The sequence below is a fragment of the Hippopotamus amphibius genome, chromosome 2 (assembly GCF_030028045.1).
Source record: "Hippopotamus amphibius kiboko isolate mHipAmp2 chromosome 2, mHipAmp2.hap2, whole genome shotgun sequence".
In the NCBI taxonomy this organism is placed as follows: domain Eukaryota; kingdom Metazoa; phylum Chordata; class Mammalia; order Artiodactyla; family Hippopotamidae; genus Hippopotamus; species Hippopotamus amphibius.
Window position 1 is genome coordinate 61,087,324 of NC_080187.1, and position 27,976 is coordinate 61,115,299.

Here is a 27,976-nt window from a genome sequence, read left to right on the forward strand (position 1 = left end):
GGCTGGGTCTCCGGGCTCTTTTCATGGCTCCTGAGATGGCTCTGCAGGGCTCTGTCCCCTCCCAGCCCCCGAGGCGTGCTCCTCCCGGCTTAGCCAGGAACCGTGCTCATCTTATTTATTCCAGTGGAAGGCAGGGTTTGAGTAACTGTTCTGAGAATGCGCCTCCCACCCGTACGTGTCAATATGTTTGTTTGTTTGTTTATTTATTTAGGCTGCACTGGGTCTTAGTTGCAGCACGCAGGATCTGGTTTTAGTTGCAGCATGCATGTGGGTTCTACTTCCCTGACCAGGGATCGAACTTGGGCCCCTGCATTGGGAGCGCGGAGTCTTACCCACTGTGCCACCCGGGAAGTCCCTCAGTGTGCTCTTTTAACCTGTGAGTGTCTAGAGAAAGGAGCAGGTCTGACTGGGGTCAAGGGTGTACGTGTGTGTAATGTATAGGTGGGGAGTATAAGTGTGTGTGGTACACGCGTGGGTGGTGTATGTGTAGGGGATGGTGTGTGTGTGTGTGTGTGGAGTGGTATATGTGTGTGTGTGGGTGGTGTGTGTGTGGATGTGGTGTGTGTGGGGTGTGTGAGTGGTGTGTGTGTGGGTGGTGTGTGGGTGGTGTGTGTGTGGGTGGTGTGTGTGTGAGTGGTGTGTGTGTGGGTGGTGTGTGTGTGGGGTGGTGTGTGTGGGGTGTGTGAGTGGTGTGTGTGTGGGTGGTGTGTGTGGGGTGGTGTGTGTGTGGGGTGGTGTGTGTGTGAGTGGTGTGTGAGTGGTGTGTGTGTGGGTGGTGTGTGTGTGGTGTGTGTGTGGGTGGTGTGTGTGTGAGTGGTGTGTGTGTGGGTGGTGTGTGTGTGGGTGGTGTGTGTGTGGGGTGGTGTGTGTGGGGTGGCGTGTGTGTGAGTGGTGTGTGTGTGGGGTGGTGTGTGTGAGTGGTGTGTGTGTGGGGTGGTGTGTGTGTGGGGTGTGTGAGTGGTGTGTGTGTGGGGTGTGTGAGTGGTGTGTGTGTGGGTGGTGTGTGTGAGTGGTGTGTGTGTGGGGTGGTGTGTGTGTGAGTGGTGTGTGTGTGGGGTGGTGTGTGTGTGAGTGGTGTGTGTGTGGGGTGGTGTGTGTGGGGTGTGTGAGTGGTGTGTGTGTGTGTGGGGTGTGTGAGTGGTGTGTGTGTGGGTGGTGTGTGTGTGAGTGGTGTGTGTGTGGGGTGTGTGAGTGGTGTGTGTGTGTGTGGGGTGTGTGAGTGGTGTGTGTGTGGGTGGTGTGTGTGTGGGTGGTGTGTGTGTGGGTGGTGTGTGTGTGGGGTGGTGTGTGTGGGGTGGTGTGTGTGTGAGTGGTGTGTGTGTGGGGTGGTGTGTGTGGGGTGTGTGAGTGGTGTGTGTGTGGGGTGTGTGAGTGGTGTGTGTGGGCTGTGTGGGTGGTGTGTTTGTGGGGTGGTGTGTGTGGGTGGTGTGTGTGTGAGTGGTGTGTGTGTGGGTGGTGTGTGTGGGGTGTGTGGGTGGTGTGTGTGGGTGGTGTGTGTGTGGATGTGGTGTGTGTGGATGTGGTGTGTGTGTGTGTGTGGGGTGGTGTGTGTGGGGTGGTGTGGGTGGGGTGTGTGGGTGGTGTGTGTGTGAGTGGTGTGTGTGGGGGTGGTGTGTGTGGGGTGTGTGGGTGGTGTGTGTGTGGGTGGTGTGTGTGTGGATGTGGTGTGTGTGGATGTGGTGTGTGTGTGTGTGTGGGGTGGTGTGTGTGGGGTGTGTGGGTGGTGTGTGTGTGAGTGGTGTGTGTGGGGGTGGTGTGTGTGGGGTGTGTGGGTGGTGTGTGTGTGGATGTGGTGTGTGTGGAGTGGTATATGTGTGTGTGGGGTGGTGTGTGTGTGGGGTGATGTGTGTGGATGTGTGTGTGGAGTGGTATATGTGTGTGTGGGGTGGTGTGTGTGTGGGTGGTGTGTGTGTGTGTGGTGTGTGTGTTGGGTGATGTTGTTTGTGGGTTTTTGGCAGTGGCCTCCTCCTGCATGTGGAGAGGGAAGGAGGGGAGGGAGGCAGGGATGGAGAAGCCTCAGTGGGAAATTTGGTGTGGTGGCCCTTCTCTTGGGGAACAGACACTGCCCTCGGCCCCTTTCTGACCTCTTAGGGAAGCCCTGGGAGCGGTGGCCAGAGATGTTAGAGGGATGGAAGGCCAGCCTTCTCCTGATCAACAAAAATTAGCAGACTGAACATTATTGTGTGTTTTGTGGCTTCCTATAGTCTGAAGTTTATGTCATTGGACGCTTAGGTACCCTCTCTGCAGAAGCTGCATGTGTGTGAGTCCATCCCTCAGATTCCCGGAGCATGCTTTGTGTGCCATGCCCTGATCTAGGTGCTGAAGATACCTCAGTGGGTAAGACAGGAGTCTGTTGCTCTAATAGAGCTTACTTTTGATTAGTGTGAGACAGAAAAACCAAACAAGACAAAAATTCTCAAAAATAAAAAGTAAGATAGTGATGAATGCTAAGCAAGGATCAAAATAGGATGATGGGCAGAGGTGCCAGGTGCTGCTCTGGATTTGGAATGCCAGTGTGACTCCCAGGAAGGATCCAGCTGTGGGAATGTCTGGGAATGGCAGAGGGAACAGCTGGGGAAAAGCCCCCAAGTGGGAACAGATATGGTGGAAGGAGTGGTTAGGGAAGGCTGGGACAGTGGGGTAGCGGTGATGATTTGGGAGGTGGCCACAGAGGCAGGTGAGTTAAGGAGTTTGGATTTCCTTTTAAGAGTAATGAGAATCCTTTGAGGATTTTAGGTACTAGAGTAGCACAGTGTGATTTATGCTTTTGAAAAGATTACTCTTGTGCTGTGGGAGAGTGGGTCGTGGGGGAGGGGGAGCAGCTAAGAGCGCTTGCAGTGGCCCACATCCTACGACAGGAGAGGAGAGGATGCACGGAGCTGGCATCTATTGTGAGGTGGAGTTGAGAAGAGGTGGGACTGGAGTTAAGGATGACTGATAATTTAGGCTTGAACAATACTGGTACCACCTTTGACTAGGATGGAGAAGATGAGGGAAGGAGCAGGTTGGGGGTGGGGAGCAGAGCTCCAGTGTTCTCTTTCAGCCATGTGAATGTAAGATGCTAGTTAGTGGGATGTTAGCCTGGAGTCCTGGGAGAGGTCAGCGTTGATGTATAGACTGAGAATCATTAGCATATAGATGGTGATTACAGCTGTGGAACCATGAGGTCACCTAGGGAGAGTGTAGATAGAGAGGGAGCCTGGGACTCTCCATGCAGAGGAGGAAAAGCTAGCAAAGGAGGCTGAGACCAGTGCTAGTGAGGAAAGGGGAACCAAGTGAGAGGTGGGAGGAGATCTCTGCAGGCAGGGAGTCATGGAATGTGGAGGGGGAGCCTCTGGGCAGGGTGCCTGGGGAGAGGAGAAAGGGAGGACAGTGAGCCAGATGTGAGGTCATTCTCAAGAAAAGGCAGCGGGGAACGATGGAGTCTGTACATGACAGTGCCAAGGAAGAGTAGGGGGTGGACTGGCGTCAGGAGTCCCACAGGAGGACAAATGGCCCAGAAATGGCCCCGAGGAGAAAGCAGGACTCCTACCACCTCTGGGCCCAGGGGTCAGCCGTCCACAAGCTGCCCAGTGGTCTCGTCTTCCAAAATTAGTATACTATATGACCAAATCTCTGATTTTACAAAATGTATGGGTCTGCCAAAACTTGTTTCTTTTCATTATTTTTAAAGCTTTTAGAAATTCACATTTGAATGGTTTTCATAGCTTCTGAAGATTCTTGTAAATGGTCTTCATTGCTGTATTTTAAGATATATTCAGTTTTTTTGGAATTTAAGCATCAGGAGTTGATGTAGACTTCTTAGAGCAAGAAAGGTATATTTCATAGTCAGCAAAAAAATGTAGCTTTTGATTGGTGCTTCCAATCCTACCTTCATTCACCACGAAAAAAACAAACAAAAAAAAGGCTGACGAAGGATGAAGGTGAACCACATCAATATGAAGTGCCTCGATTTTGGTTTTTAATTGTTATAAATTTAGAATTAAAGCTGATAGGCCATTGTGAGAATTGGTACGAGAACGGTAAAAATCCTAAATATTAAAAAAATCACACCAACACTATATTTAAAAGGGCACAAAAGTGGCTAAAAACGTCCCTTCCGCTGTGAAATACTGTAATGAAGTTTTAATTTTTAATTGCTAGAAACACAAAATCAAGATGAATATGCCTTTTGCAGAGCTGGAGAAAGAATTCTGACTGGTTAAAATGTGTCAAAATATAAAGTGATATTCAGAAGCAATTGATTTTTTTCAAATTGCTTTGCAGTGAATTTGCCATTCATCAAATTGACTTTCGATGGGTTGGCCTGCTTCCAAAAGTGCAGGTGCTGCAGAGAGTGCTGGGGTGGCCGTGTGCTACGTGGGGCTGGAGGTGAGGGGAAAGTTCGAAGAGGAAGTCGAGGATGTTAGGGAGGCTGGACTGAGACTGCTGGGGCCCGTTTGAGGAGGGAGGGCACCAGATCAGTGGGGGATGAAGGCTGGGGTCCCACTGGGTCCCTGGGCCTTGAGTAATGGCAGAGCCCTGGCAGGTGGGCATGCTGGGATTGGCTGGTCTTCTCTTGGGGAAGTTGAACTTTCATTGTATGCTGGGTGGTGTGGGGCTCCCGGCCACCAGCCACCACTCCCGGTGGTTTGGGGGCCCAGAGGTGAGAAAGATCCCTGAGGTCCTGTTCTGTTAGGCTTCTCAGATAAGCAGAGGGAGCTCTGAAGCCTTTCTCTTGCTCACTGATGGGGAGACTGGGGACCCTTTTGGCTTTTGGTGTGTGATGTGTGAAGCTGGAGTGAGAGGCACATGGGACAGGTCAATTCTAGCAGGAAAATGTGTGCAAAAATGGAGAGATGAAGGGGAGGATCTTTCTAGCCAGGGAACACATTCTTTAAAAAATTAAAAAAAATTTTTGGTACAATTTGTAAAGGTTACTTTTCTTTTTCTTTTTTTTTTTTTTTATTATTATTTTATTTTATTTTTTTGGGGGGTACACCAGGTTCAATCAACTGTTTTTATACACATATCCCCATAAAGGTTACTTTTCATTCACAGTTACTACATAGTATTGGCTATATTCCCCCTGTTGTGCAATACATTCGTGAGCCTCTCATACACAGCAGTTCGTACCTCTTACTCCCCCATCCTTATAGTGCCCCTCCCCCCCATAACCACTAGTTTTTTCTCTATATCCGTGAGTCTTTCTTTCTTTTCTTTTTTAAACAATTTTATTTAATTAATTAATTAATTTATTTATTTATTGGCTATGTTGGGTCTTTGTTGCTGCATGGGCTTTCTCTAGTTGCATCATGTGGGGGCTACTCTTCACTGGGCTTGTTTTTTGACATCTTTGCAGTCACCACTATCCCCAAGCTGTCACTGTCTTCTACCTGCTACTGCAAACGCCTGTAACTGGTCTCCTCTTTAGCCCACACCCCTTCATGGGAATTCTGTCTTCCATCTCCAAAGTACATGAGGTTGGGTGTCCTTAAACTCCTCTAAGAGCTTTGCATCTTAAAATAAAATCTGAAGTTTTTACCCTGCCCTGCAAGGTCCCACATGACCTCGGCTGACTGTCTCTTTGGTTTCCTCTCCCTCTTACTTTCATTTTGTTTAGGAAACTCCAGCCACTTTCTCTTCCTTTTGCCTGTAAACACACCGAGCTCATGTCTGTCTCAGGACCTTTGCACCTGCTCTTCCTTTTGCTTGGGATTCTCTTACCTTGGATTTTTTTTTCTTTTTTTTTGCATGTTTCACTCCTGCCCATCATTTGTTCTCAGCTTGGATGTAACCTCCTAGGACAGGCCCTCCCTCATCCATTCTCTTCTGAATTCCACTTACTTAATTTTCTTCATAGCACTTACCAGCACTATAAATTGCCTTATTTAGTTGCTCATGTGTTTATTACCAGTCTTCCTCTCACTAGAATAAAAGCCCCTGGAGAGCAGGGGCTCTGTCTTTTCAGCTCACAGCTGGATCCTAGGGCACGTAGTCAGCCCATGAAAACAGCTGTTGGCTGACAGCTGTTTGACTGACCGGGATATGGTGCTGTGTGGAGGAGACAGGTGTGGTTGTGAGCCCTGGGGTGTGTGTGTGTGTGTGTGTTGCTGTGTGCACACAGCTGTTGTGTTTGCAGGGTGGAACGGGGAGCTTCCTCATTCCTTCCAGCCCTCCACATCCTGCACTGGTGTGTGTGGGGGATGGGAGTAGACAGAAGAGTCACAAAACATAGAAAACCATATAGTTCAAAACCTGTCATTTTTCAGGTGAGGAAATGAGATCAAGAGAGGGTCAGGCTTCGTTGGGAGTTTCGCACACCTGGGAGAGGCAGAGACAGAATTAGGGCCCAGGTTTCCGACTTCCACTTGAGTGGCCGAGCTGCAGAGCATGGCCTGGGGGCCCAGGTCAGCTTGAGGGTGGACATGACAACCAGAAGCAGGATTAGGGACAAGTTGCAAGCGTGGCAGTCTCCTGGAAGGCCAGAAGGGAGAGCTGAGAAATTTGCGTCCTATTGCTTAGGAAGCCTTGTGGAAGGATGAGCAGCTTACTTTTGCTCCTCCAGGGAAAGGCCTGTTTGTGGTTGGAAGGTCTACCTAGATGGGCCTCTCAGTTGAGGGGGCGGGGTGTGAAGCCCCCAGGGGACATGCTCAGGTGACAACAGAGGCCTGTAAACTGCCTTCTGCTGAGGATGGGTTTGGTCAGTTGTGGACTGGGTGGGGTGTGTGCGTGTCTGGGGACTAGGCCAGGGGCAGCTCTGCTTCTCCTCTAAGTCTCTGGTTCTCTAGCTTTGGAAGGCACCCTCCGAGTCACCCAGAGCTTGTGAAATCCAGCTTCCTGGGCGCCAGTCACCGAGCTCTCAACTGGGAGAGTCTGGGTGGGACAGAGCATGTGTGGGTACCAGGCAGTTCGAGTGAGTCACGAATACACTAAGGTTTAAGAACCTCGAGTCTAAACCAGTGACTTCCCTCCAAGGGCATGCACGTTGCTCCTGGAATAGGCATAGGAATAAGTATTTTAATTTGTATAGCAGTGCGTTTTAACACATCTTGGAAAAATTCAGAACTAACATAGATGCTATCATTCAGGACAAATCTAGTTGGTATTGAAAGATTTAAAAAGTGAGTCTGTTGAAGAAATTTAAACATTTCATTTAATTTAAAAATTAAGGGATTTAAAGAAAAATTTAATTAAATATGAGTACAGGAAGTACTGGTAATATGGCCAAAATGCTATATATATAGGTGGTACCCCGGTGGCTGTGGTTTGGTAAACTTAGCTCTGTAAAAGCAAATATTCAAGGATATCATTTTGAGGATATGAAGACAGATGGTTATTGGCTCAGGGCAGCGCCATATAAGGGAAAGGGGGAGGTGGGTGAGGCTTGGCCGAGGTGAGCTAGCCCCTCCTTGTCCCCAGGGGCTGGAGCTGGGAGGATGAGTCCAGGGAGGTTTTGGGAAGTGCCAGGCATGGTTAAATCCCACATCCCTCTCCATGGAGCAGCTGTTACCATTTACTCCTTGGCCCGTCTGGGTTCTTCTCAGCAGGCCTGGAGAGCAGGCTGGCCCAGGCCCAGGAGGAATTCCTTGCTCCTGAGTCCCTTGCAGGTCCTGTGTGGTCTGTGTAGGGATGGTGGGCTGGGGGTGGGGTGGTAGGGGCCTCCCTCCCTGCTGTTTGGATACTTTAGTTCAGGGGCTACAGCGAGGCTAGCCTGGGTGAGGCTGGTGTTTGCAATCCAGCGCCTCCTTCTCGTTGCATTGGCTTCTCTAGCTGCGGAGCACAGGCTCGGAGCGCAGGCTTCAGTAGTTGTGGTGCACGGTCTTAGTTGCTTTGCGGCACGTGGGATCTTCCCAGACCAGGGATTGAACCAGTGTCCCCTGCATTGGCAGGTGGATTCTTAACCACTGTGCCACCAGGGAAGTCCCCCCAGTGGGGACTTCTGAAGAGGATAACAAAGCCTTTTGGACCCAAGGGAGAGACGCCTTAGTGCAAATGCAGAGGCAGTGGATGGGCTGGGAAGAGGCTGTCCCAGGCCTGCCTGCCCCACTCGCGCTTCCTCACTTACTGGGGGAACCAGAGCAGCGAGCAGCCAGTCCTGGGCCTTTCTCCACGGCGGAGCGGGGCCCTGTGGTCAGCGTACTGGCAGCTGTACCCGTTCCGGGAGGATCAGAAGGGGCATCGTCCTGGTAACTAGGCAATTGCTGTTACTATCGCCACCTTATTTGTGTTTGTGTGTATATTTTTCTAGGAAATTTACAACGTTTTGTCCCAGGGTTTACATTTCACACCCCCTTAGCAAAAGCTTCCACTATTCAAGCTCCAAATGGAAGCTACTGAGGCTCTAATGACACCGCATTAGCTCGGGAACATGCTGAGGGGAGCGGGGAGGCACACCTGGGGACCTGAGAGCGGCGCGGGCCTAAATTAGCGGCTGTGCATTCGCAGTTGTCACCCTGCTCCGCTCTGGGGCCGCTCACATCCTCCTCTCCCCCACCTCGGCCCCGGGCTGCTTGACTTCCCTTCCTCCAGCCGGCGTCCTGACGGGTGCACTGACCGGGAAAGGACATCCCGGCTGGTCTGGGGAGAGCCTCCCACGGAGGCGGTGCCCCAGAATAGCCGTTGTGTAGACAGGCGTCCTTGAGTCCTCGCCTGCCTGGCCCGGGCAGAGTGGCTTGGCAGCTGCTCAGGGAACCGCCTGGGGGGCCATGTGCCCCCCCTGCCCCCGCACCGTGGCTGACAGCCCTTCCGTGGCTCCGCAGCATCCCCTCTGATGGTCCCTCTTCCAGGCTTCATCTCCAGGCACGCTGGATTGCGGCGGCTCCACCCAGCCTCGGGCCTTGCTGTTTTGCCCTCTGCCTGGGACCTCCTTTCTGCTCTTTTTGCTTCCTCTCCCTCATCCTGTAGGTTGCGGCAGAGCTGTTGCTGCTTCTGGCACCCCCTGGTCTGGGCAGGATGCTTTCCTCTCAACTCCTACAGGCAGTGCCCTGACCTCTCCAACACATCAATATCACCTCGACCTTGACCCCAGCCGTGTGTCTGGGGAAATGCCTGGTGTATGGTGGACCCTCAATAAAGATTTGTTTATTGAATGGGTAGAAAATGAACCTTGATTCCCTTTGTGTCCTAATTCCCCTTTTATTTTTACAAGAAGGGAGGGAACTTTTCTCTTTCTGCCTTCATAGGGCTGTTATTGGCTGGGCAGGATGTTGGCGTGATGGCTCAGTCTTTGATGCTCACCCCCAAACATTTACTTCTCAGCACTTCTGGGCTGGGTCCCCCACATGGATATTTTTTTTAAAAATTATTAAAAAAAATTTATTTATTTATTTTTTCTTCAGATCTTTATTGGAATATAATTGCTTTACAATATTGTGCCAGTTTCCACTGTACAACAGAGTGAATCAGCTGTGTTTATACATATATCCCCATATCCCCTCCCTCTTGAGCTTCCTTCCCACCCTCCGTATCCCACCCTTCTAGGTTGTCAGCAAGCATTGAGTTGATCTCCCTGTGCTATGCAGCAGCTTCCCACTAGCTATCTATTTTACATTTGGTAGTGTGTATATGTCAATGCTACACTCTCACTTCGTCCCAGCTTCCCCTTCGCTCCCTGTGACCTCAAGTCCGTTCTCTATGTCTCCGTCTTTATTCTTGCCCTGCCAATAGGTTCATCAGTACCGTTTTGTATGATTCCATATATATACATTAACATACAGTATTTTTTTTTCTCTTTCTGACTTACTTCGCTCTGTATGATAGACTCTGGGTTCATCCACCTCACTACAAATAACTCAATTTTGTTCCCTTTTATGGCTGAGGAATATTCCATTGTATATATGTGCCACATCTTCTTTATCCACTCATCTGTTGATGGACATTTAGGTTGCTTCCATGTCCTGGTTATTGTAGATAGTGCTGCAGTGAACACTGTGGTACACGTTATCTTCTTGAATTATGGTTTCCTCAGGGTATATGCCCAGTAGTGGGATTCCTGGGTCATATGGTAGTTCTATGTTTTGTTTTTTAAGGAACCTCCGTACTGTTCTCCATAGTGGCTGTATCAATTCACATTCCCACCAGCAGTGCAGGAGGGTTCCCTTTTCTCCACACCCTCTCCAGCATTTCTTGTTTCCAGACCTTTTGATGGTGGCCATTCTGACCGGTGTGAGGTGGTACCTCGTTGTGGTTTTGATTTGCATGTCTGTAATTAGTGATGTTGAGCAGCTTTTCATGTGATTGTTGGCCATCTGTAGCCACACTGATGCTTGATTTGGACGTGGTCTTTTACTGACTGCTGTTGCTGGCCCTGTGTCATTTTTGCTTCCTTAATAATATTAGCCAGCATTTTTTGAACACTTATGAACTACTGTTCTAAATGCATTTATTCCTTCACTCATCTAATACAGGCTCAGCATTCACTATGTATCAGACACTGGCAACTGTGGATACAGCAGTGAGTACAACTGACAAAACCTCTGCTCTCCGGGAGCTCACATTTGGTAGAAAAATACAAATGCTTAAATAAATATATATTATGGCAGATGGTGATTAGTGCTCTGGGGAAAGGAGATCAGAGTAGGGGGTGAAGGGAGTGACTTATTATGTATAAGGTGGTCAGGAAGGACTCACAGGTAAGGTAACATTGAGCAGAGACCTGAAAGAAGTGAGGAAAGGGGCTTTGTGGTCATGGGGGTGGGGGAGAGCTTTCCAGGCAGAAAACAGCAAGTGCAAAGACCCTGAGGTCAGGTCATGATTGGCATGCTTCAGGAAGAGCAAGGAGGCCAGTGTGGCTGGAAGGGAGTAAGTGAGCAGGGAGAATGAGTAGGAAGTGAGGTCACATATGGCAGCGCTGGCTAATGGAAGTATGTTACAAGTCACATATGCAATTCTAAAATTTCTGAAAAAAATTTTTTTATTGGGTTATAGTTGATTTATAGTGCTGTGTTAGTTTCAGGTGTACAGCAGAGTGAATCAGTTATACATGTACCCACTCTTTTTTAGATTCTTTTCCCATATAGGGCATTGCAGAATATTGAGTAGAGTTCCCTGTGCTATATAGTAGGTCCTTATTAGTTATCAGTTTTATATATAGTAGTGTGTATAAGTCAATCCCAATCTCCCAATTTATCTCCTGCCACCATAATTCTAAAATTTATGATAGTTGCATTAAAAAAGTTTAAAAGAAGCAAATGGAATTAATTTAATAATACTTTTGTTTAACAGCATATATCCAAAATATTATCACTTCAACATGTAATCAAGTAAAACATCATTTGAAATGATATGCTTTATGTTATTACTTTTTCTTATTAAGTTTTTGAAATCTGGCGTACATATCTCATTTTGGGCTAGCTCCATTTCAAGTTCAATGGCTACGTGCAGTAGCGGCCTCCATATCGGACAACACAGACATAGAGCCTTATGCACCCTGTCAAGGCCTCTGAATGAGATGGGGAAGCCACTGGAGGCCTTGGGGACCAGGAGTGTTATCTCTGCCTTAGGTTCTAGAAGCTCCAGCTGTGATGAGAGAAGATTGCTGTGGGGGGTGGGGGGGGTGGGGTGAAAGGATAGAGCAGGCAGACTGGGAAGGAGGCCCTTACCAGCACACAGTGACAATGGCTTGGACCGAGGTGGGGGCAGTGGTGGTGGTGAGAGTGGCTGGATTCTGGGCATATTCTGCCAGATCTTTCTGATGTGGATAAGAGAGCAGTCAAGGGAGGGCCAGGCTTTTTGGCCTGAACTACTGGAAGGCTGGAGTTGTCTTCAGAGGGATGAAGAAGACCGGAGCTGGGGGGCAGCCTTGGGGGAACACGTGGGGTGTGGTTTGAGATTCGGGTGACAGCCTTTCAGGCAGCTGAACATGAGTCTGGGGTTCAGAGAGGAGGTCCCTGCCCTGCCTGGGGATATAAATTTGGGAGACGACAGCGTATTGATGGTGTTTAAGGCCGTGCATGAGCGGAGGGCCCTGGGTGGGGGGTGCACATAGAGGAGAGGGGGCTGAGCCCTGGTGGTGAAGATGGAACCAGCGAAGCAGGCCTAGAGGGAGCACACAGGGAGGCAGCAGGAAGGCTGTGAGGAAAGGGGGGCTGGGGGAGCCACCAGCTGTGTCCAGTGTGCCGATGGGCAGAGGAGCAGGGAACCCCAGCGTCCCTGATCACTGCCAAGTGAGGAGGCGAACGCCAGGCTGCCGTGGGTCCAGGAGAGAACGGGAGGGAAGAAAGTGACCACTGGTACAGATGACTCGTTTGAGGGGTTCTGGTATAAAGAGGAGTGAAAAATAGGGTGTCGCTTAGCAGTGGGCATGAGGTCACAAGCAGTTCTTGTTTTCCCTTAAAGATGGGCAGTGTCATAGCTGATGGGGATGATCTGGTAGACAGGGCAGAATTATCATGAGGGAGAGAGAGAGAAAAACGAGCTCATTCATGCTCACAGCAGTGCTGTGTAGTAGGTACTGTTTTCCAGAAAGGGAGATGGAGGCAAAGGAAGGTCCGGTCACCTGCCCGAGGCCACCCAGTGGTAAGTAGCAGGATCAGGAATCAATGCAGATGCCTCAGTTTTAGGACAGCCAGCCTTAACCACTCTGCTGTTCTGCCTCTTGGTTTCCTAGCTAGATTTGTGAGGTCTCTGACAGGGGCCTCCTTTTACAGGTCTGGATCCAGCCCAGCACCTGGCAGGGAGAGGGCTGTGCAGAGGTGGGACTTGGTAGATCTTTAATGACCAGGGGATCAGAACACTGGGGCCTGTGCTGGAAGTGCCATGGGAGGGTAGACGTGGCCTCACCCTAGTCTTCCTAGGGTGATGGGGGCGGGACCTCACATGGACGCGGTGGTGCTCAAGAAATACTGAAAAGCATTTGTTGGGTGGATGAGGAATGAATGAAAGCTACCGCGCATCCATCCTAGAACCGAAGCCGGTGGTTCTCCCGGGTGTACCACAGTGCTGGCCGGATTTGGGCTCCTGCTCTGGTTTGCTGCCTGTGTGCTAGAGGATCACCCATCTGGCTCTCACCAGAATGTCCTGGGGGGTGAGAAGCCTGTGCAGACTGAATTCCTGCCTCCCTGCTCTGTCTGTCATCAGGATGGACAAGAGGTGCTCTGCAGGTGGGAGTAGGCTGGCAGTGGGGGGTTCCCTGGGCCGTGTATTCCCCTTAGAACAGCTGAGACTTGGGGGGTGGGGCAGACACCACAGAGGGAACTTGACAGTTCCCAGGATTACAGCTTTGTGCCCAGGATGTTTTGCTCCACAGGCAGTGGCACGAAGTTCAAAGCCATGGCTCTAATGCCAAGATCCCAGCATCCAGCACATCTGTGCTTTGCTTGATTAAGGGCTCAGCCCTGCTGGAGTCCAAGGCTGGCCTTCGGCCTCCTCCTCACATTGTCAAGCTCCCAGCACTTGCTTTCAGTGGTCTCGGCACTAACTGGCCACAGTAGCACCCCCACCCCATGGGGCCTTTTGTAACGTGTGGGGACAGTTTCAGTGGCCATGATGGGGGTGAGGATGGTGGTGGTGGTGCTGTTTGTACCCTGGCTGCTGAAGATCCCATAGTGGGAACTTGCTAAGGGCCAGGAGCGCCCCTTGACCGGAAGCCCTGCTCACGTGTGAGGCTGCTGGGTGCCCAGGAGCCTGGGGAACTACCTTGGCTCAACTGCCACCCGGTTGTGTGCTCTCGAGCCAGTTCCTTTGTTTCCCCGTTTCCCACTTTTGTGAACAGGACCATGAACACCTAGTTGCTTGCTTTTTTGTCTTGTGAAAAGTTTTTTTTCTGTAACCAAAGTGTAGTAGATTCACAATATTGTGTTAGTTTCATTTGTACAGCAAAGTGGTTCAGTTATATACGTATATATGTTTCAGATTATTTCCCATTGTAGGTTATTACATGATATCGAATATAGCTCCCAGTGCTATATAGTTAATCCTTGTTGCTTATCTATTTTATGTATAGTAGTTTGTATCTGTTAATCCCAAACCCCTAATTTATCCTTCCCCCTCCCCTTTCCCCTAATTTATTCCTCCCCCGCCCCTTTCCTCTTTGTCTTCAATGTCTGTGAGTCTGGTTCTGTTTTGCATATAGAGTCATTTGTATTATTTTTTTAGATTCCACATAGAAGTGATACCGTATGATGTGTGTCTTTGTCTGCCTTAGGTCACTTAGTATGATAATCTCTAGGTCCATCCATGTTGCTGCAAACAGCATTGTTTCATTCTTTTTTATCGCTGAGTAGTATTCCATTGTGTACACACACACACACACACACACACACACACCCTGCATCTTCTTTATGCATTCACTTGTTGGTGGACACAAGTTGCTTCCATGTCTTGGCTATCGTAGGTAGTGCTGCTGTGAACATTGGGGTGCATGTATCTTTTTGAATTAGAGTTTTTGTCTTTTCTGGTTATATGTCCAGGAGTGGGATTGCTGGATCATATGGTAGCTCTATTTTTAGTTTTTTTAAGGAAACTTCATACTGTTTTTGAAATGAGTTTTAAATAAGACTTTGGATTAATAGTCACCATCCTAAAAGCGCACCGTACGCACAGCTTGCTCAGTGGACCCGCATATTAACTCTCTCGATCTTCATCACAGCCTTAGGCAGGAGGGCTGCTAGGCGATCCCCAACTCACAGATGAGGAAGCCGAGGCAGAAAGCACAGTGACCCTGGGGGTGTCCCTAGCATGGGCTGACTGCCCGCTTCTTTCCTCTCTAGGGACAGGGGCAGACCCGGCGGTCAGCGCCAAGAGCAACCACTGCCTGGATGCCGCCAAGGCCTGCAACCTGAATGACAACTGCAAGAAGCTGCGCTCCTCCTACATCTCCATCTGCAACCGCGAGATCTCGCCCACCGAGCGCTGCAACCGCCGCAAGTGCCACAAGGCCCTGCGCCAGTTCTTCGACCGTGTGCCGGGCGAGTACACCTACCGCATGCTCTTCTGCTCCTGCCAGGACCAGGCGTGTGCCGAGCGCCGCCGCCAGACCATCCTGCCCAGCTGCTCCTACGAGGATAAGGAGAAGCCCAACTGCCTGGACCTCCGCAGCCTGTGTCGGACAGACCACCTGTGCAGGTAGGGGCCACCTCAGCTCCGCAGAGAGTCGGCTGGGGTGTTCTGCCTGCTTGGCATTCCCACGTTTGCTGGGTTAAGATCCTGAGCCTGGAAAAGGAGGGGACTGGAACATGTGCAAAATGGATTGTCATTCATTCATTCTTCCATCCATCCATCCATCCATCCATCCATCCATCCATCCATTTATTCATCTGTCCATTCACTTATTCAGCACAGGTTTATCGTTTGCCTGCTCTGTGCCCAGCCTCATGCTAAGCACTGTGGGGGAAACCGAGATGAACCAGCCCAGGAGCTCCTCATTTAAAATCATAGGCCCTAGAGCCTGGAGTAACAGGGGACCTTCAGTGACTTCAGGTTCACCTCTAAAGGAAGCCCCACCCATCATCCTAGTGAGGTCCGGTGGCCTCCAGCGAGGGGCTTGTGCACATCCCAGAGGCGGCTCCTTCCACACCGAGAGCTGAGCCCGTCTAGTGTTGGGTGGAGCGTGGGGACTCTCAGGGTCCTGGGTTTGAGTCCTGACTTTTGCATGTACTAGCTGTGTGATTTGGAGCAGGTTTTTTAAATGTCCTGAATAAAAATGCCCACAATACGGCATTATTGTGAGGATGAGATGACATCTGTGTTAAAGCTTTGCACAGAGTTTGGCGTAAAGTAATTGCTCATTATTTGGAAGGTTAATTTACAGTGAGCTGAAATTTGCCTCTTTAATTCTCCTGTTTTTCCTGTTTGTTATTAACCATTTACTGAGCCTCTCTTGCACCCAGTGCGTGGTTCTAAGGCTTAGGCATGCAGAGGTGAACACCGTGCTCTCTGAGGAGCACCGAGTCCGGAGGGAGACAGACAAAGGGAGCAGGGATCTCAATGCTGTGGGCTCCCAGAGGAGGGTGTGTGGGGGGAAGGCATCTGTCTCAGCCTGGGTATCCAGAGGACCAGGCCTTGAGCTGAACCTTGTAACGGGAGAAGGAGAAAGCCAGGGAACGAGTCTGGCATGCAAATAAAAGGAATGTTTAATGAGGCCACTTCTTGTGGGGGGCAGTGGTAAATGGACGTATGGATGAGGGAGAAACATCTTTTGCACAGAATTGTTTGTTGTGTTATTTGTATGTGGGAAAAGCATATGGAGAGGCTGGAGGGTAGGAGAGAACCTGGGGTTATGGGCACCTGCCGGTGGTGGGTGCACGTGGAGTGTGGGCCATGGGGTGGGCAGGCCAGAGGTGGGGCTGCTGGGGAGACAGGGATTGCAGTCGACGGAGCTTGCTTACGGTACCCCAGACACTGGTCTGTTATATGTTTGATCTCGTTAATCCTTGCAGCGAGGCTACGAGGTGTGTACTGTTATCATCTTTATCTGTCAAATGATCAAATAGAGACGTAGAAAGTAACTTGCCCAAGGTCACACAGCTCACGCACTTGCGAGCTGGGTGCGATCTCCAGCGCTCTCCTCCCAGTGTAGCACATCGGCCTGGACGAATAGCGGCTGTGGGCACGGGGAGAAGTGCATCAGTTCGGAGGTGACTGGTAAGTAGACGTGACAGGACTGGGGACTGGTTGAAAATTCCCTGGAGGCAAAGCCATTTCTGTTTTATTTACTCCATACCTTGTCCTGCACATAGAGCCTGGTGCATGGCAAGGGCTCCATGAACATTGTTTGAATGGATACATGAATGGTGGTCTCTGTGTTTCCTGGTTGGTTAATTATGGGGCAGTGGAGCCATTCAGCGATGGGGGTGTTGGATGTACAGCATCTGAGGTGGGGGGGCAGGGGGACCATGGCCGCCTCCATGGCAGTGTCTGGGGGCATTTGGACCTGTGGGCCTGGAGCTCAGTAAAGAGACTGGAGTGGAAAAATGGGGTTGGGGGTTGTCACAAGGACTGGGGGATGGGGCTGCATAGGGAAGGCAGCTCAGGGCCTGTGTGGCTGAAGGGGAGGCACTACCTTGGTTTGGAAAATGAGCTGGAGTTCAGAGATGGGCTGATCCCCACAGGGCTGGGAAAGCCTGAAGAAGGTAGGCTTTTCTCTTTTGCTTACTTAAAGAAATGTACCTTATTGCCTACAAAAACAGTGGGGACGATTTAAAATAAAACTATGCGGACAGCAAGAGGATGGTTAGACGTAGAAACCGAGGGGCCACAAACGGAAGTTGGGAGCAAAGGCTGCACGTGTGCCCTCTGGCGGGGTTCCTGGGCTGGGGCTCAGCTTCCCGAGAGCTGAGACTTTACGTGCTGCATAGCTCCCCAAACAGGATGGAAGGAGCCTACTAATTCTTGGATGGAGACACATTTCTCCTTGTCCTAAATGCTAAACTGACCTGGTCAGGCTGCACGACTCACGACGTATGTGGGGCGACAGGATGAATGAGGGACTGGAGGGCCTGGAGGGCTAGCCTGCGTCCAGGCCCGGTGACCACAAGCTGGGGTGTCAGGACCAAGGCTGCGGGCTCTGCATCAAACCTCAGGTGGACATCTCTACAGGGGTCCTGGGCAGAGCAGCCTGTGGACACCCCCATCAGTGGTGTTTTACGGGAGGACAACGTGTGTAGCTCCTAAGGAGACAGGAGAGGGTGGAGCAGGGTGGTTTTGGTGGCCTGTAGAACATCGGTGTCTTTTTACAGAGCCAGAGGGGTTTCTGTTTGTTTGGAGATGGGGGAGTCAGGAACAGGAGAGTTGGGGCAGAAGCTTCATATGGTAGAACCAGAGAGGGTGTTTAAACAAGACTAAGTATTGGGAGAGTCAAGAATGAGGCATCCCAGGACCTAAGGGGTCACAGTTTCTGAGAGACACCAAGCCAAGCCTGAGAGCACCATGCATCCCAATGTAAATTTAAACAACAGCAACCACGGGACTCACGAGCAGTGCTGTATCTGGATTACTGAGTTGGGTGCCACGTAGGAAATTTCAGGTGCTCCCGGATGTAGCTGGGTGAACTCCTGCTCTAGAACCAGGGTGTTCCTCTAATGCATCTCCCACAACTCCCATCTCACCCAGCTCCCATCTCCATGCAGATTTAGAGTATGGTCCTGCAAGTGCGAGGACAAGGGGTGAAGGCACAACCCATGTTTAGGGCAAGTCTGGCAGGACCTGGGGGATTGTTACAGCGTGGCCAAGTGTCCTTGGGAAGCTCTGCCTGTGATTCAGAGTGGGAGGTGGGTGGAGGTGGTTGCCCTGGTGACCCCGGCAGCCAGGAGACCTGCCTTCTGTGCTTACCCTGTCCCTGGTCTCTGGAGTGGTCCTGGATGGACCATTTCATCCCGTGTGCCCTGGGCTTCTTCACTGATCAAACAAGGATGCTCCCCATTCTCCAAGGACCCTTCCTGGTCTTTGGATCTGAGTGCATCACAGCAGCTTTCCTGTCTGCCTTCTCCCCCTGTGCCTCCACTTGAGGTCATATTCCTAGAAAGGTGAGCTCTTGGTACAGGAGGAAATGACCAGAGATCCCTCATCAGGGTATATGATGTGGAAGGGCCGATTTGAAGGAGAGGAACCAACTTCTTTCCATGCTCTTGCAGACTTGACTTACTGACGCCTGGATCCTGACTCTGTGGTCCATGGAGGAGCCCAGGAGGTGACGGGTGGCTGGACAGGGTCCTCTGGAGAACAGGCAGTTCTCCACTATGCCCAGGAAGGGGCACTCTCCCTTTCTTCCTGGCCTTGGTTTCCTCCAGGTTTCTGCCTACCAGGGTGGTCACCACTGGTGGAAATCTTGACTGTGAAAATGGGAGGACCCAGGGCCATGATGTTTGGAGCAGAAATGGGGGACCCCCAAGTTCGTTTCCTGGCTACTTTAGTGGATGGAGCTGGCCTTGATGGGCAACATGGGAAAGCCTCTCTGGGCTGTCTCTTTGGGAATGAGGCCCTTGTCTGTGGGCATCTCCTAGAACATGCCCCATGCTCCAGGCCTATAGCGTCCAGTTTGCACTTCACTGGGCCTGCCTGGCCCCCCTTGCCCTTCAGCTTGGGGAGTTGGCCTGGCTATGCCCAGGCTTCTCCTTGAGTGAATCTTGGCCCAGGACTCCTTGGGGGACAGCTCAGTGAGACCCGCTCACCTGGCACTGCATTAAAACAAGCCCATTGGTGTGCGGCGCACCTAGCGGCAGGCCTCGCACATCCCTGTGTGGTATTTAACAGACTCTGCTGTGCTGTCTGATGAATGCCACTAAGCACAAAGCAGAGGGGTTTGAAGCGGCTTTGGTTAAACAAGGGTATGTTTTTAGGGGGCTGGGGGTATTGGAAGCATTACCGACTCCTCCTCCTGCTCTTTGTACCGGGATCAGTTTGAGGTCAGTGATCGAGGGAGGGCGCCTCTGAGAGTGGAAGCTTCCTGCTCGAGCTGTGGGTCCAACTGGCTTTGAACTTGCAGCCAGGAGCCCATGCCCTGCCTCCCGCCTTTGTCTGGTTCACATCCCATGGGCCTGTAGGGCTGCGGAGAGGCTTTAAAAGACTTCTGGTGTGGAGTCTGGAAAGCTTGGAGAATCTCTTGGAATGATTCCATGGAATTTGGCTAATTTCTCTCACCCTAGCCCCCCAGTAGGCCATGACCTACTTCTTTTTTTTTTAATGTAATCTTTTGATTTCTACTTTCTTAGCTTACACTCATTGCAAGGATGGTTCAGGTTGTGTGCGTATGTAGGGGGTGGGGTGGGGGTGTGTGTGTGTGGTTGCGGGGCTGTGGGGAGGATGATGGTGTTGTCTTGTAAACTGTGTCCCTCTAGGCCTCATTTGGAGAGGCCTCCTAAAATGCCCTGTTCCTCTTGGTCTGCCAAGAAGATGTAAATAACTCAGTGCTGGCCCTGTGCCATATCTCGGGCTGTAATTTAACCTCTGTGTGCCGAGGATGTGTATAAATAGATTCCAGCCTGGGGCTACCCTGGCTGCCTGGGCTCCTTTTTGCAGTGGACACTGTCCTTGTCTGAGAGGATTGCTGGGAAGGCAGAGGGATTGGGGTCCCCTCCCTTAACTGTCAGCGGGAGCAGGGAGGCATCCCTTCAGCAAGCCCCCCCAACGCTTGCCTAGCTTGGGATGTGTCTGGTGTCTGTAGGCAGTGTGGGTGGACAGGTCCGGGTTTGATTCTTGGCTCCTGGGGGCTGTCCCTCAGCTTCCTTTGGACTCTGTAGAATCTGTTGGCTGATGTTTTCAGCAGATTAACTCTAAATGGCAGCAAATGATTATTTGAGTACGGTAGGTGGGTTTTGGGGCTTCCAAGCCATTACTTCTTTTAAAGGAGAGGATCTCAAATATCTCGAAATCATGCATAAAGTTTTGTGTGTTCATTCTAGAGAGAAACTTGTTGCTTTCATTAGATTCTTGGAGGATTCCTTGACCTCTCCAAACTTGAGAACCTCTGCCGTCTCTAGGTGGCCAACTTGGATTGGCTGTCTGGAGGATTGTGAATCTGCCTCCTGGCTCAGTAGCAAAGAGAGCTGTGATTGATTAGTGATGTCTGCCACTGGGATGGAAGGAGCAGAATGGGTGCCTTACTAGAACCCAGCTAGTCATTCCTGGGACCAGTGGTTCACTGGTAGTGGGAGGAATGGGGGTCTTGGAGCCATTCCTTTATTCATTTGATAACTGGTTGTTGATCATCCACTCTGGGCCAGGCCTTGTGCTGGGATTGGAGAGTTAATGAAGTAGGTAGCGGCCCTTGACAGTCCAGTGACAGGACACTGTGGTGGTTGCCTCTGCAATGGGAATGGAACCACACAATGAACTAGATGATAGCATTTCCATTCAAGTTCTCTTGAAATCCCAGTTCTGCTCTGCTCCCTACCAGGCCTTCCCTGGGTCACTCTGGTGGTCCAGAGAGCAGCTGTTTCTTGGGGGAGATGAGCCACAGACAGATGAACCTTGTTCAGGCTCCTGTCTGGCCTTGAGCAGAGCTCAGAGCCCAGCAGCCCCAACTGTCCTTGGAGCAGAGCTGTGCCCAGGAGTGCCAGGGGGTGAAGAAATCACATCTTCCTGAAGAAGACTTAACCAGCAAGGCTGCAGTGTGGGGAGACTCTGTGGGGCAGGGCGTGGGATCCTTGGCCCTGCCAGAGACACTGAGACCCATCTTCCCTTTGGGGATCTCCTGCTGGCTTCTGCTACTGGCCTCAGTAGGGACTTTGCTTACCCGTGAACTCTGGGCCAAGGGTGCCTAGATTATGCCTCTTGGAATTTCCTGTGGCAGATTGACACAAGGCTGGAATGTTGAACATTACTAAAGGCTCTGGGAAGATAAACACAGAGAGAGGCTGCAATCTAGATATTTAGTTGACAAGATAGGGGTTATGTGACCTCCTGTTCTGGCCGCTGCAGGTGGTCAGCACAGCTGCGCAGAGAGCTCCGTTACTTTTCACCATCCGGGCTGCTCTCTGGGCACCTGGGCTCCATAAAGCTCACACCCCAGAGATTTGAGGTGCACCCCTTGTCTAGCTAAGGCCCCCACTGGTGGAGTTCTGCGTGAGAATCCACTCCATCCCTGGGTGATTGACAGGAGGAATGACCCTCTGTGGGGATGCTACTTATGCAGAGAGAATCAGAGTACAGGTCAGGCAGGGTTGTTCACACTAGAGGCGTCCCCTGTGGTTGTGTGTGCATTTGCTCACACGGGACAGGGCACACTCTCAGCTACCCAGATGTGGCTTCATTCACTGGGCTCCTTGATTATTTCTGCCTCCCCTCAGTGACGTGGGCTCTCTCCTCGCTACTGTCTTTATCCACTGGGGCTGCTATAACAAAATGCCGTGGACCAGAGAGCTTAACCAACAGATATTTCTTTCTCACACTTCTGGAGGCTGGAAGTCCAAGATCCGGGTGCCAGCACAGTTGGGTTCTCAGTGAGGGCCCTCTTTGGGGTAACGTCCTCACATGGCTTCCTTGGTGCATGCATGCCGAGAGGGATTAGTAATTAGTAATGATTTGGTTACTTCTCAAAGACTCCACCTCCAAACACCATCGCATTGGGGTTTGGGTGTCAACATATTGATTTGGGGGGTGGACACGGACATTCAGTCTGTACCACCTGGACTTAGACCTCATTCAAAGCCTGTTTGGGTCTCATCTCTCTGAGCCCTCTCTTTTTTTTTTTTTTTTGTTTTGTAAACAAGTTCATTTGTATCATTTTTTTTTTTTGTGGGTCCCAAACCTCCATTTTTTTTTTTAATTTTTTAAAAATTCTTTTGGGGGTACACCAGGTTCAATCATCCGTCTTTATACACATATCCCCTCATTCCCTCCCTCCCTTGACTCCCCCCCCCCCAGTCCCCCCCACCCTCCCCGCCCCAGTCCTCTAAGGCATCTTCCATCCTCAAGTTGGGCTCCCTGAGCTCTCTCTTAGCCTGTCCTTCCACTGATGCTTTCTAGAACTTGTCTGCATCCTTCAGGTGCACTGATCATGTGGCTTTCCTTTGGTACTTTATCTTCCCAACTGAGTCTCTGTTTTTACTGTGCATATACATGTATGTATGTAATATGTATGTGTACTACCATATATATATACACACACACATACACAATGTATAATGTTGATTTATTTCTTTAACAGATATTTAACAGATATTTATTCTTTAATAGATATCCAGTGTCTAGCACAGTGCCTGGTGTGCTAGACACTGGATTTAGATACTTACTGGAGAACACAACAGAGATGGCCCCTGCCCCCTTAGAGCTTATAGTCTGATGGAGGAGATAGACAACAATCAAGCAAACAGACAAGTAGATGATTAACATCTTTGAAATGAGTGGGATGTAGAAATAGAGTATAACGGGGGAAGGAAGGAGGACCTCCTCAGAGCGGTCAGGAAACGTTTATCTGAGGAGATGACATTTAAACTGAGACCTGAAGAATGAGGAGCTGGAAGTAAGACAGGTGGGAGAAAGAACATCTCACGCAGAGCCAAGAGCATGTGCAGGAGTTGGGGGAGGGGAGGAACTTGGCATTGGCAGTGCCGGGGCCGTGAGAGGAGGCTGGCATGGCTGGAGCAGAGGGGACTCGGGAGAGATGTGCAGGCAGGGACAGGTCACACGGGGCCGTGCAGGCCGGGGCATGGGGGTTGGATTCCTTCTGGGTACACTTAGAAGGAAGCTTCTGAAGCCAGCTAGTGACATCGAAATTGTGATGTAAAAAGATGACTCTGGGGACTTCCCTGGCGATCCAGTGGTTAGGACTCTGCACTCCCAGTGCAGGGGGCACAGGTTTGATCCCTGGTTGGAGAACTAAGATTCCACATGCTGCAGGGTACAGCCAAAACAAACAGACAAACATATTTAAAAAAAAATTCCATCAAAACAAAACCAAAAAAAAAAAAGATGACTCTGGCTACTGGGTGGAGAATTAAGGGAGGTGGTAAGAATGACCTCAAGAGCGACCAGAGAGGAGGTTATTCCAGTATCACTGGATTAGAGATAACTTCAGCCCAGGCAGGAGGGTGGCTGTATGGAGTGAGATAAGTGGGTAAATTTGAGATATTTTGGAGATGGAAATGATGTCCCTTGATGTGGGAGCGAGGGAGACAGAGGAACTTAAGGAGAGCTCACGGGCTCCTGGCTTGGGCCATTCGGTGGGCGATGGTGCTGTTTTCTGAGATGGTGAAGGCTTGGAGCGGGAGGTAAATCAGGAGTTCCATTCTAGGCATGTTAAGTTTGAGATGCCTTTGAGACATTCCTATCTGCAATTTGATTGGAGTTATAAATTCTGGGGTTCATTAGCATATTTATGGTGTTTAATGCCAGGGGAATGTGTAGGTTCTCCTAGGGAGAGGCCAGCATGAGAGGAGGCCCTGAGAATGTGCCTGGCCCCCTGTAAGTGTCCAGTAAGGGTTTGGGGGTGTTGTTATGGTGCCCTAAGAGTCAAAGGAGATTTTTGAGAAAGAAGGCATGGACAGCTGTGCCCAATGCTGTTGAGAGGTTCGGGAAGGTGAGGACACGCAGGTAACCGCTGGATTTGGGAAAGTGGAGGGCGTTGGTGACCTCTTCACAGCAGTTTTGATGAAGTGGTGATTACAGAAACCTGATCAGAGGGAATTCCCTGGTGGTCCAGTGGTTAGGACTCCATGGTTTCATTGCTGAGGGCCTGGGTTCAATCCCTGATCGGGGAACTAAGATCCCACAAGCCACGCAGCCAAAAAAAAAAAAGAAAAAAGAAGAAAGAAAAAAAGAAACCAGATCAGAGCAAAGAAATGTTTCTCAGTTGGTTGGTCAGAGCTTCCTGGGAAATATCCTCATGGAGAGGGAACCCGTCCAGTGTGGGGAAGTTGCTCGTCTGTCCCTTCAGTGGGGAAATAGCTGAGGAAAATGCAGCACTGGCTTGGCTTTGGGAAGTGTGGGCTGGGGGTCCTGCTGGCATGGGCAATGCTGGGGGCTCCGCCACGGCAACCTGCAGGTCCCTGGACCACACCCTCGGCTAACCCAGCAGGAAGAGCTGTAAACAAAATAGGATGCAAATTTTCTGGATCCTGACCATCCTCTCATCAGAATCAAAACCTCAACCCACACTGCTTGGTGACCAGCGCACCTGCCCGGGGACCTGTAACGTGTTCAGTACTGGTCTTCCAGGTCCTGCCAGAGGGCACAGGATGCTCTTCTCTCTGGTGAATTCCCATCAGTAGAAAACAGGTATTCGTGGTAGGGGAAGCTCTCAAAGGAAGAATGGGTATTCCGGGAGACAAGCAATCAATTCTAGGGCTGGAGCAGAGTCAGCCTGGGCCATCACTTCCTACAAGGACATTTCCCCCGCGAAGCAGGTGAGATCTCGCCCCAGGGAAAACAGAGGTTAATTCGGCCACCTGCACTCGACCCCCTCTCTGTGCTGAGTGTGGGTTGTAACGTCTCCCGTGGCCAGCCAGGATGTGGTTTTTGCTGTCCCAGGGCAGTATCCACAGAGGTGAGGACTCCTGCCCTCCTTCTTCTTAAGTAGCATTCGCCTGGTAGTCTGGGGCCATCTGCCCTCCTCAGGACCCTTTAGGGGGCTCTCTTGAAAGACTCGGAAACCTGTAGGTGGCTCTCTGTTATTCCAGAGTCTTGGAGGTGGGTAAGCATAGGAGACCACCATTGGCAGCCTCCCACCTAGAGTAGAACGAGGACGTTGAATTAAGCACCAAGGAACAAACGGTAAGATTCTCATACAGAGTGAGAGGGAAATTTGGGAAGAGCTGCTTGTACCCTGCCTGGCCCCAGGTGCATTGCACTAGTCCAGCAGGAGCCCTGAGTGCGTGAGTTCTCCATCGCTCGGCCCTGGTGGGCTGCGAGTGCTCTCTAAGCACCACGATGTGCTCAAGAAAAGACTCTCCAGATGTGTTCTTCAAAGGGGCTGGTGTCGCAGCCCGGCTTGAGGCCCTCGCCTCGGCAGTTGTGAGGGCTCGGCCAGGTTCTTTAACATCAGGCAGCCTCTGTGCTCCTTGTCGAGATCAGGACAATTACGCCTACACAGAAGCTTGGTCACCCATTCCCCAGGACTTCCACGAAGCTCCATTTCTAGGTGCTCAGCACCCAGGATGCTGAGATAAATCATGGGCCTGCCCAAGCAGCCCCCAGGCCAGCACCCGCTGTGAGGTGGATGGCCGGCCCCTGAGGCCGGCAGGGGCCGGTGGGGAAGGCAGTTTGGAGGAGGTTTCTGAGCCGAGCTTGAAGGAGGAGTCTGCAGGCCCGTTCTGGCAGGCGGCCCTTCTGGTCCTCGCAGGGGGAATGTGTGTTGAAAGGGGGGGCCAGGCAAGGGGGATCCGCTCATAAAGCCTTTGTGCATTTTGCCAAGGAGTCTGATTTTCTCCAGTAGACCGTGGGGAGCCGTGAAGTATTTTGGGCAGGAGAGTGACACAGTACAGTTAGTGCTTTAGAAAGATCCCTTTGGCCTCCGTGTGCACAGTGGGTCGGAGGAGAGAGGCTGGAGTGGGGGCGGGGCTCGCTGGGACCCACTGTGATGGGGCCTGAGAACTGAAGGCCGACGTAGAGGGTGAGTGGGGAGGGGCCGGGTCTGAGACCTTCAGAGGTCAGTTCCCGGGGACTTGCTGGCTGTGGACAGGGAGGGAGGGGGAGGAGTCCAGGTAGACACCACAGTCTCTGGCCTGGTGGTGGGCTGGCTGGCAAAGCCATTATCTGAGAGAAGAGAGGAGGAGGTCTGGGCATAGAGGGGAGAGGTTTGGGTTTCGAACTTGTTTGTTGGGAAGCCTCTGGAACAGGCAAGTGGAAATGCATACCTGGGAGTTCGGGAGAGAGGCTGGGACTTGAGATCAAGATTATGGGATTAAGTGAAACTAAGCAGGAAAAGCGGTGAGCCTAGGGCCAGGCACACAGGCGCACGGTAAACATGAGTTCCTTCAAAGAGCTCGTAAGCTCATTTGGGGAGACAAGACTCACACGTGTGGAAATATTTAATACGAAGAGGAGGCCCTGCTTAATTAAGTGTTGTAAGGATTAAACTGCATGCTGCAGCCCTTCAGAGAAGGGGGGTGGTGTGGCCGGAAGAGCCACAGAAGGTGGTGTGGAGTTGGGGTCCTGCAGCTGGGGCGGGAAGGAGGCTGCCAGGAGGGGGCAGGAGGGGGGAGTAGAGCTGGCACGGCTTGTCCCAGAGAGAGAGGGATGTCCTGCTCACAGCACAGGTGCCAGTGGAGGGAGGAGAGAGACAGAGGGGGAGAGCGTGTGTGTGTGTGTGTGTGTGTATGTATTTGTGTGTATTTGTGTGTGTATATGTGTATGTGTGTGTATTTGTGTGTGTGTATATGTATGTGTGTGTGTGTATGTGTGTGTGCATGTGTGTGTATATGTTTTTGTGTGTGTATGTGTGTATTTGTGTGTGTATGTGTGTATATGTGTATGTGTGTGTATGTGTATGTGTGCATGTGTATGTGTGTGTATTTGTGTGTGTGTATGTGTGTGTATATGTGTGTGTGTGTATATGTGTATTTGTGTGTGTGTGTGTGTGAGAGAGAGAGAGATTGGAGCTTTGAGATGCCCTGGAGAGACACTGGGTAGATAGGGACTCCCTGCAGCCCCTCCCAGGCTCCCACCTATCTGTCCCCAATTCCAGCAGACTCTGGGTTCTCCAAACTTGTTCCTCAATGAGAAGAAGAAATAGAGGCAGGTGAAAGGAGTCCTGGGTTAGGAGTTATACTAGATCTTAATAGCCCGCAGTCCTAGTGCTACCTTGGTCCATATGTAGCTAACTCTGCAATCTTGTTGGAAACTGGAATGAGTTACCTTGCTAGGTGGCGAGTTCCCCATCCTAAGAGGTGCGGAGCAGAGGCTTCTTGCCAGGCCTGCCATGCATGAGCACCAGCTTTGAGCTGGTGTAGTGTGGATCTCCTGTCTCTTGGGGTCAAGTGAAGGGAATGGATTACGTGAACCAGGAGACTCCTTCTGCTCTGCCCCCCTCCCCTCCCCTCCTTCCCCTTTCTTTCTTTTTCTCCTGATTTTCAAAATGAAATTCACTTTCCTGCTTTTGCTGATGACAAAAGCTGTGTGCTCGCTAGAAAACATAATTCCACCAAGGCAGGAAGGTCGACTGGAGGAAGAGGAGATCATCCGCAACCCTAACACCCTGAAATAACCCTGAAATACGTGTACCTTTAGGAGAATGTATACTTCCAGGTTTCTGAAATATGCGTACAGGTATTTTAACAACAGTGATGTCGTGCAGTACATACTGTTTTATTAGCGCTTTTTCCTCTGAATATATTAATGTTTCAATCTTAACGTCTCCGCACATGCAGGTTTTCTGGTTTCGGTGGCGGTCTCATTTCCCCTGTGGGTGACATGCAGAGCCTTCTGTGGTTACACAGGTACACTTACTCTGTCATGTGAGAAACTCGTGTCTGGATTGGCGCCTGCCACGTGGTAGGGGACAGACATTCTGGGCCCTCGGAGGGAAGGGGATACTTAGGCAATGAGAACGCTCTTGGGTCCCTGACTCGGGCCTTCCTTGAGGTGAAGGGGAGGACCGGGGACTGGATTGAAGCGGGGTCTT

At 50.9% G+C, this 27,976-nt stretch overlaps 1 protein-coding gene across 2 annotated transcripts in view; it reads left to right on the plus strand.

Annotated features, from left to right (window-relative positions):
* The window catches only part of GFRA2 (GDNF family receptor alpha 2), a 112,318-nt gene that overhangs the window by 20,001 nt on the left and 64,341 nt on the right, over positions 1-27,976 (plus strand). For both annotated transcript variants that reach the window (XM_057722145.1, XM_057722146.1), the window contains one exon: positions 14,691-15,045. In XM_057722145.1, the coding sequence (XP_057578128.1) occupies positions 14,691-15,045 (355 nt within the window). The remainder of the gene's footprint in view (positions 1-14,690; positions 15,046-27,976) is intronic.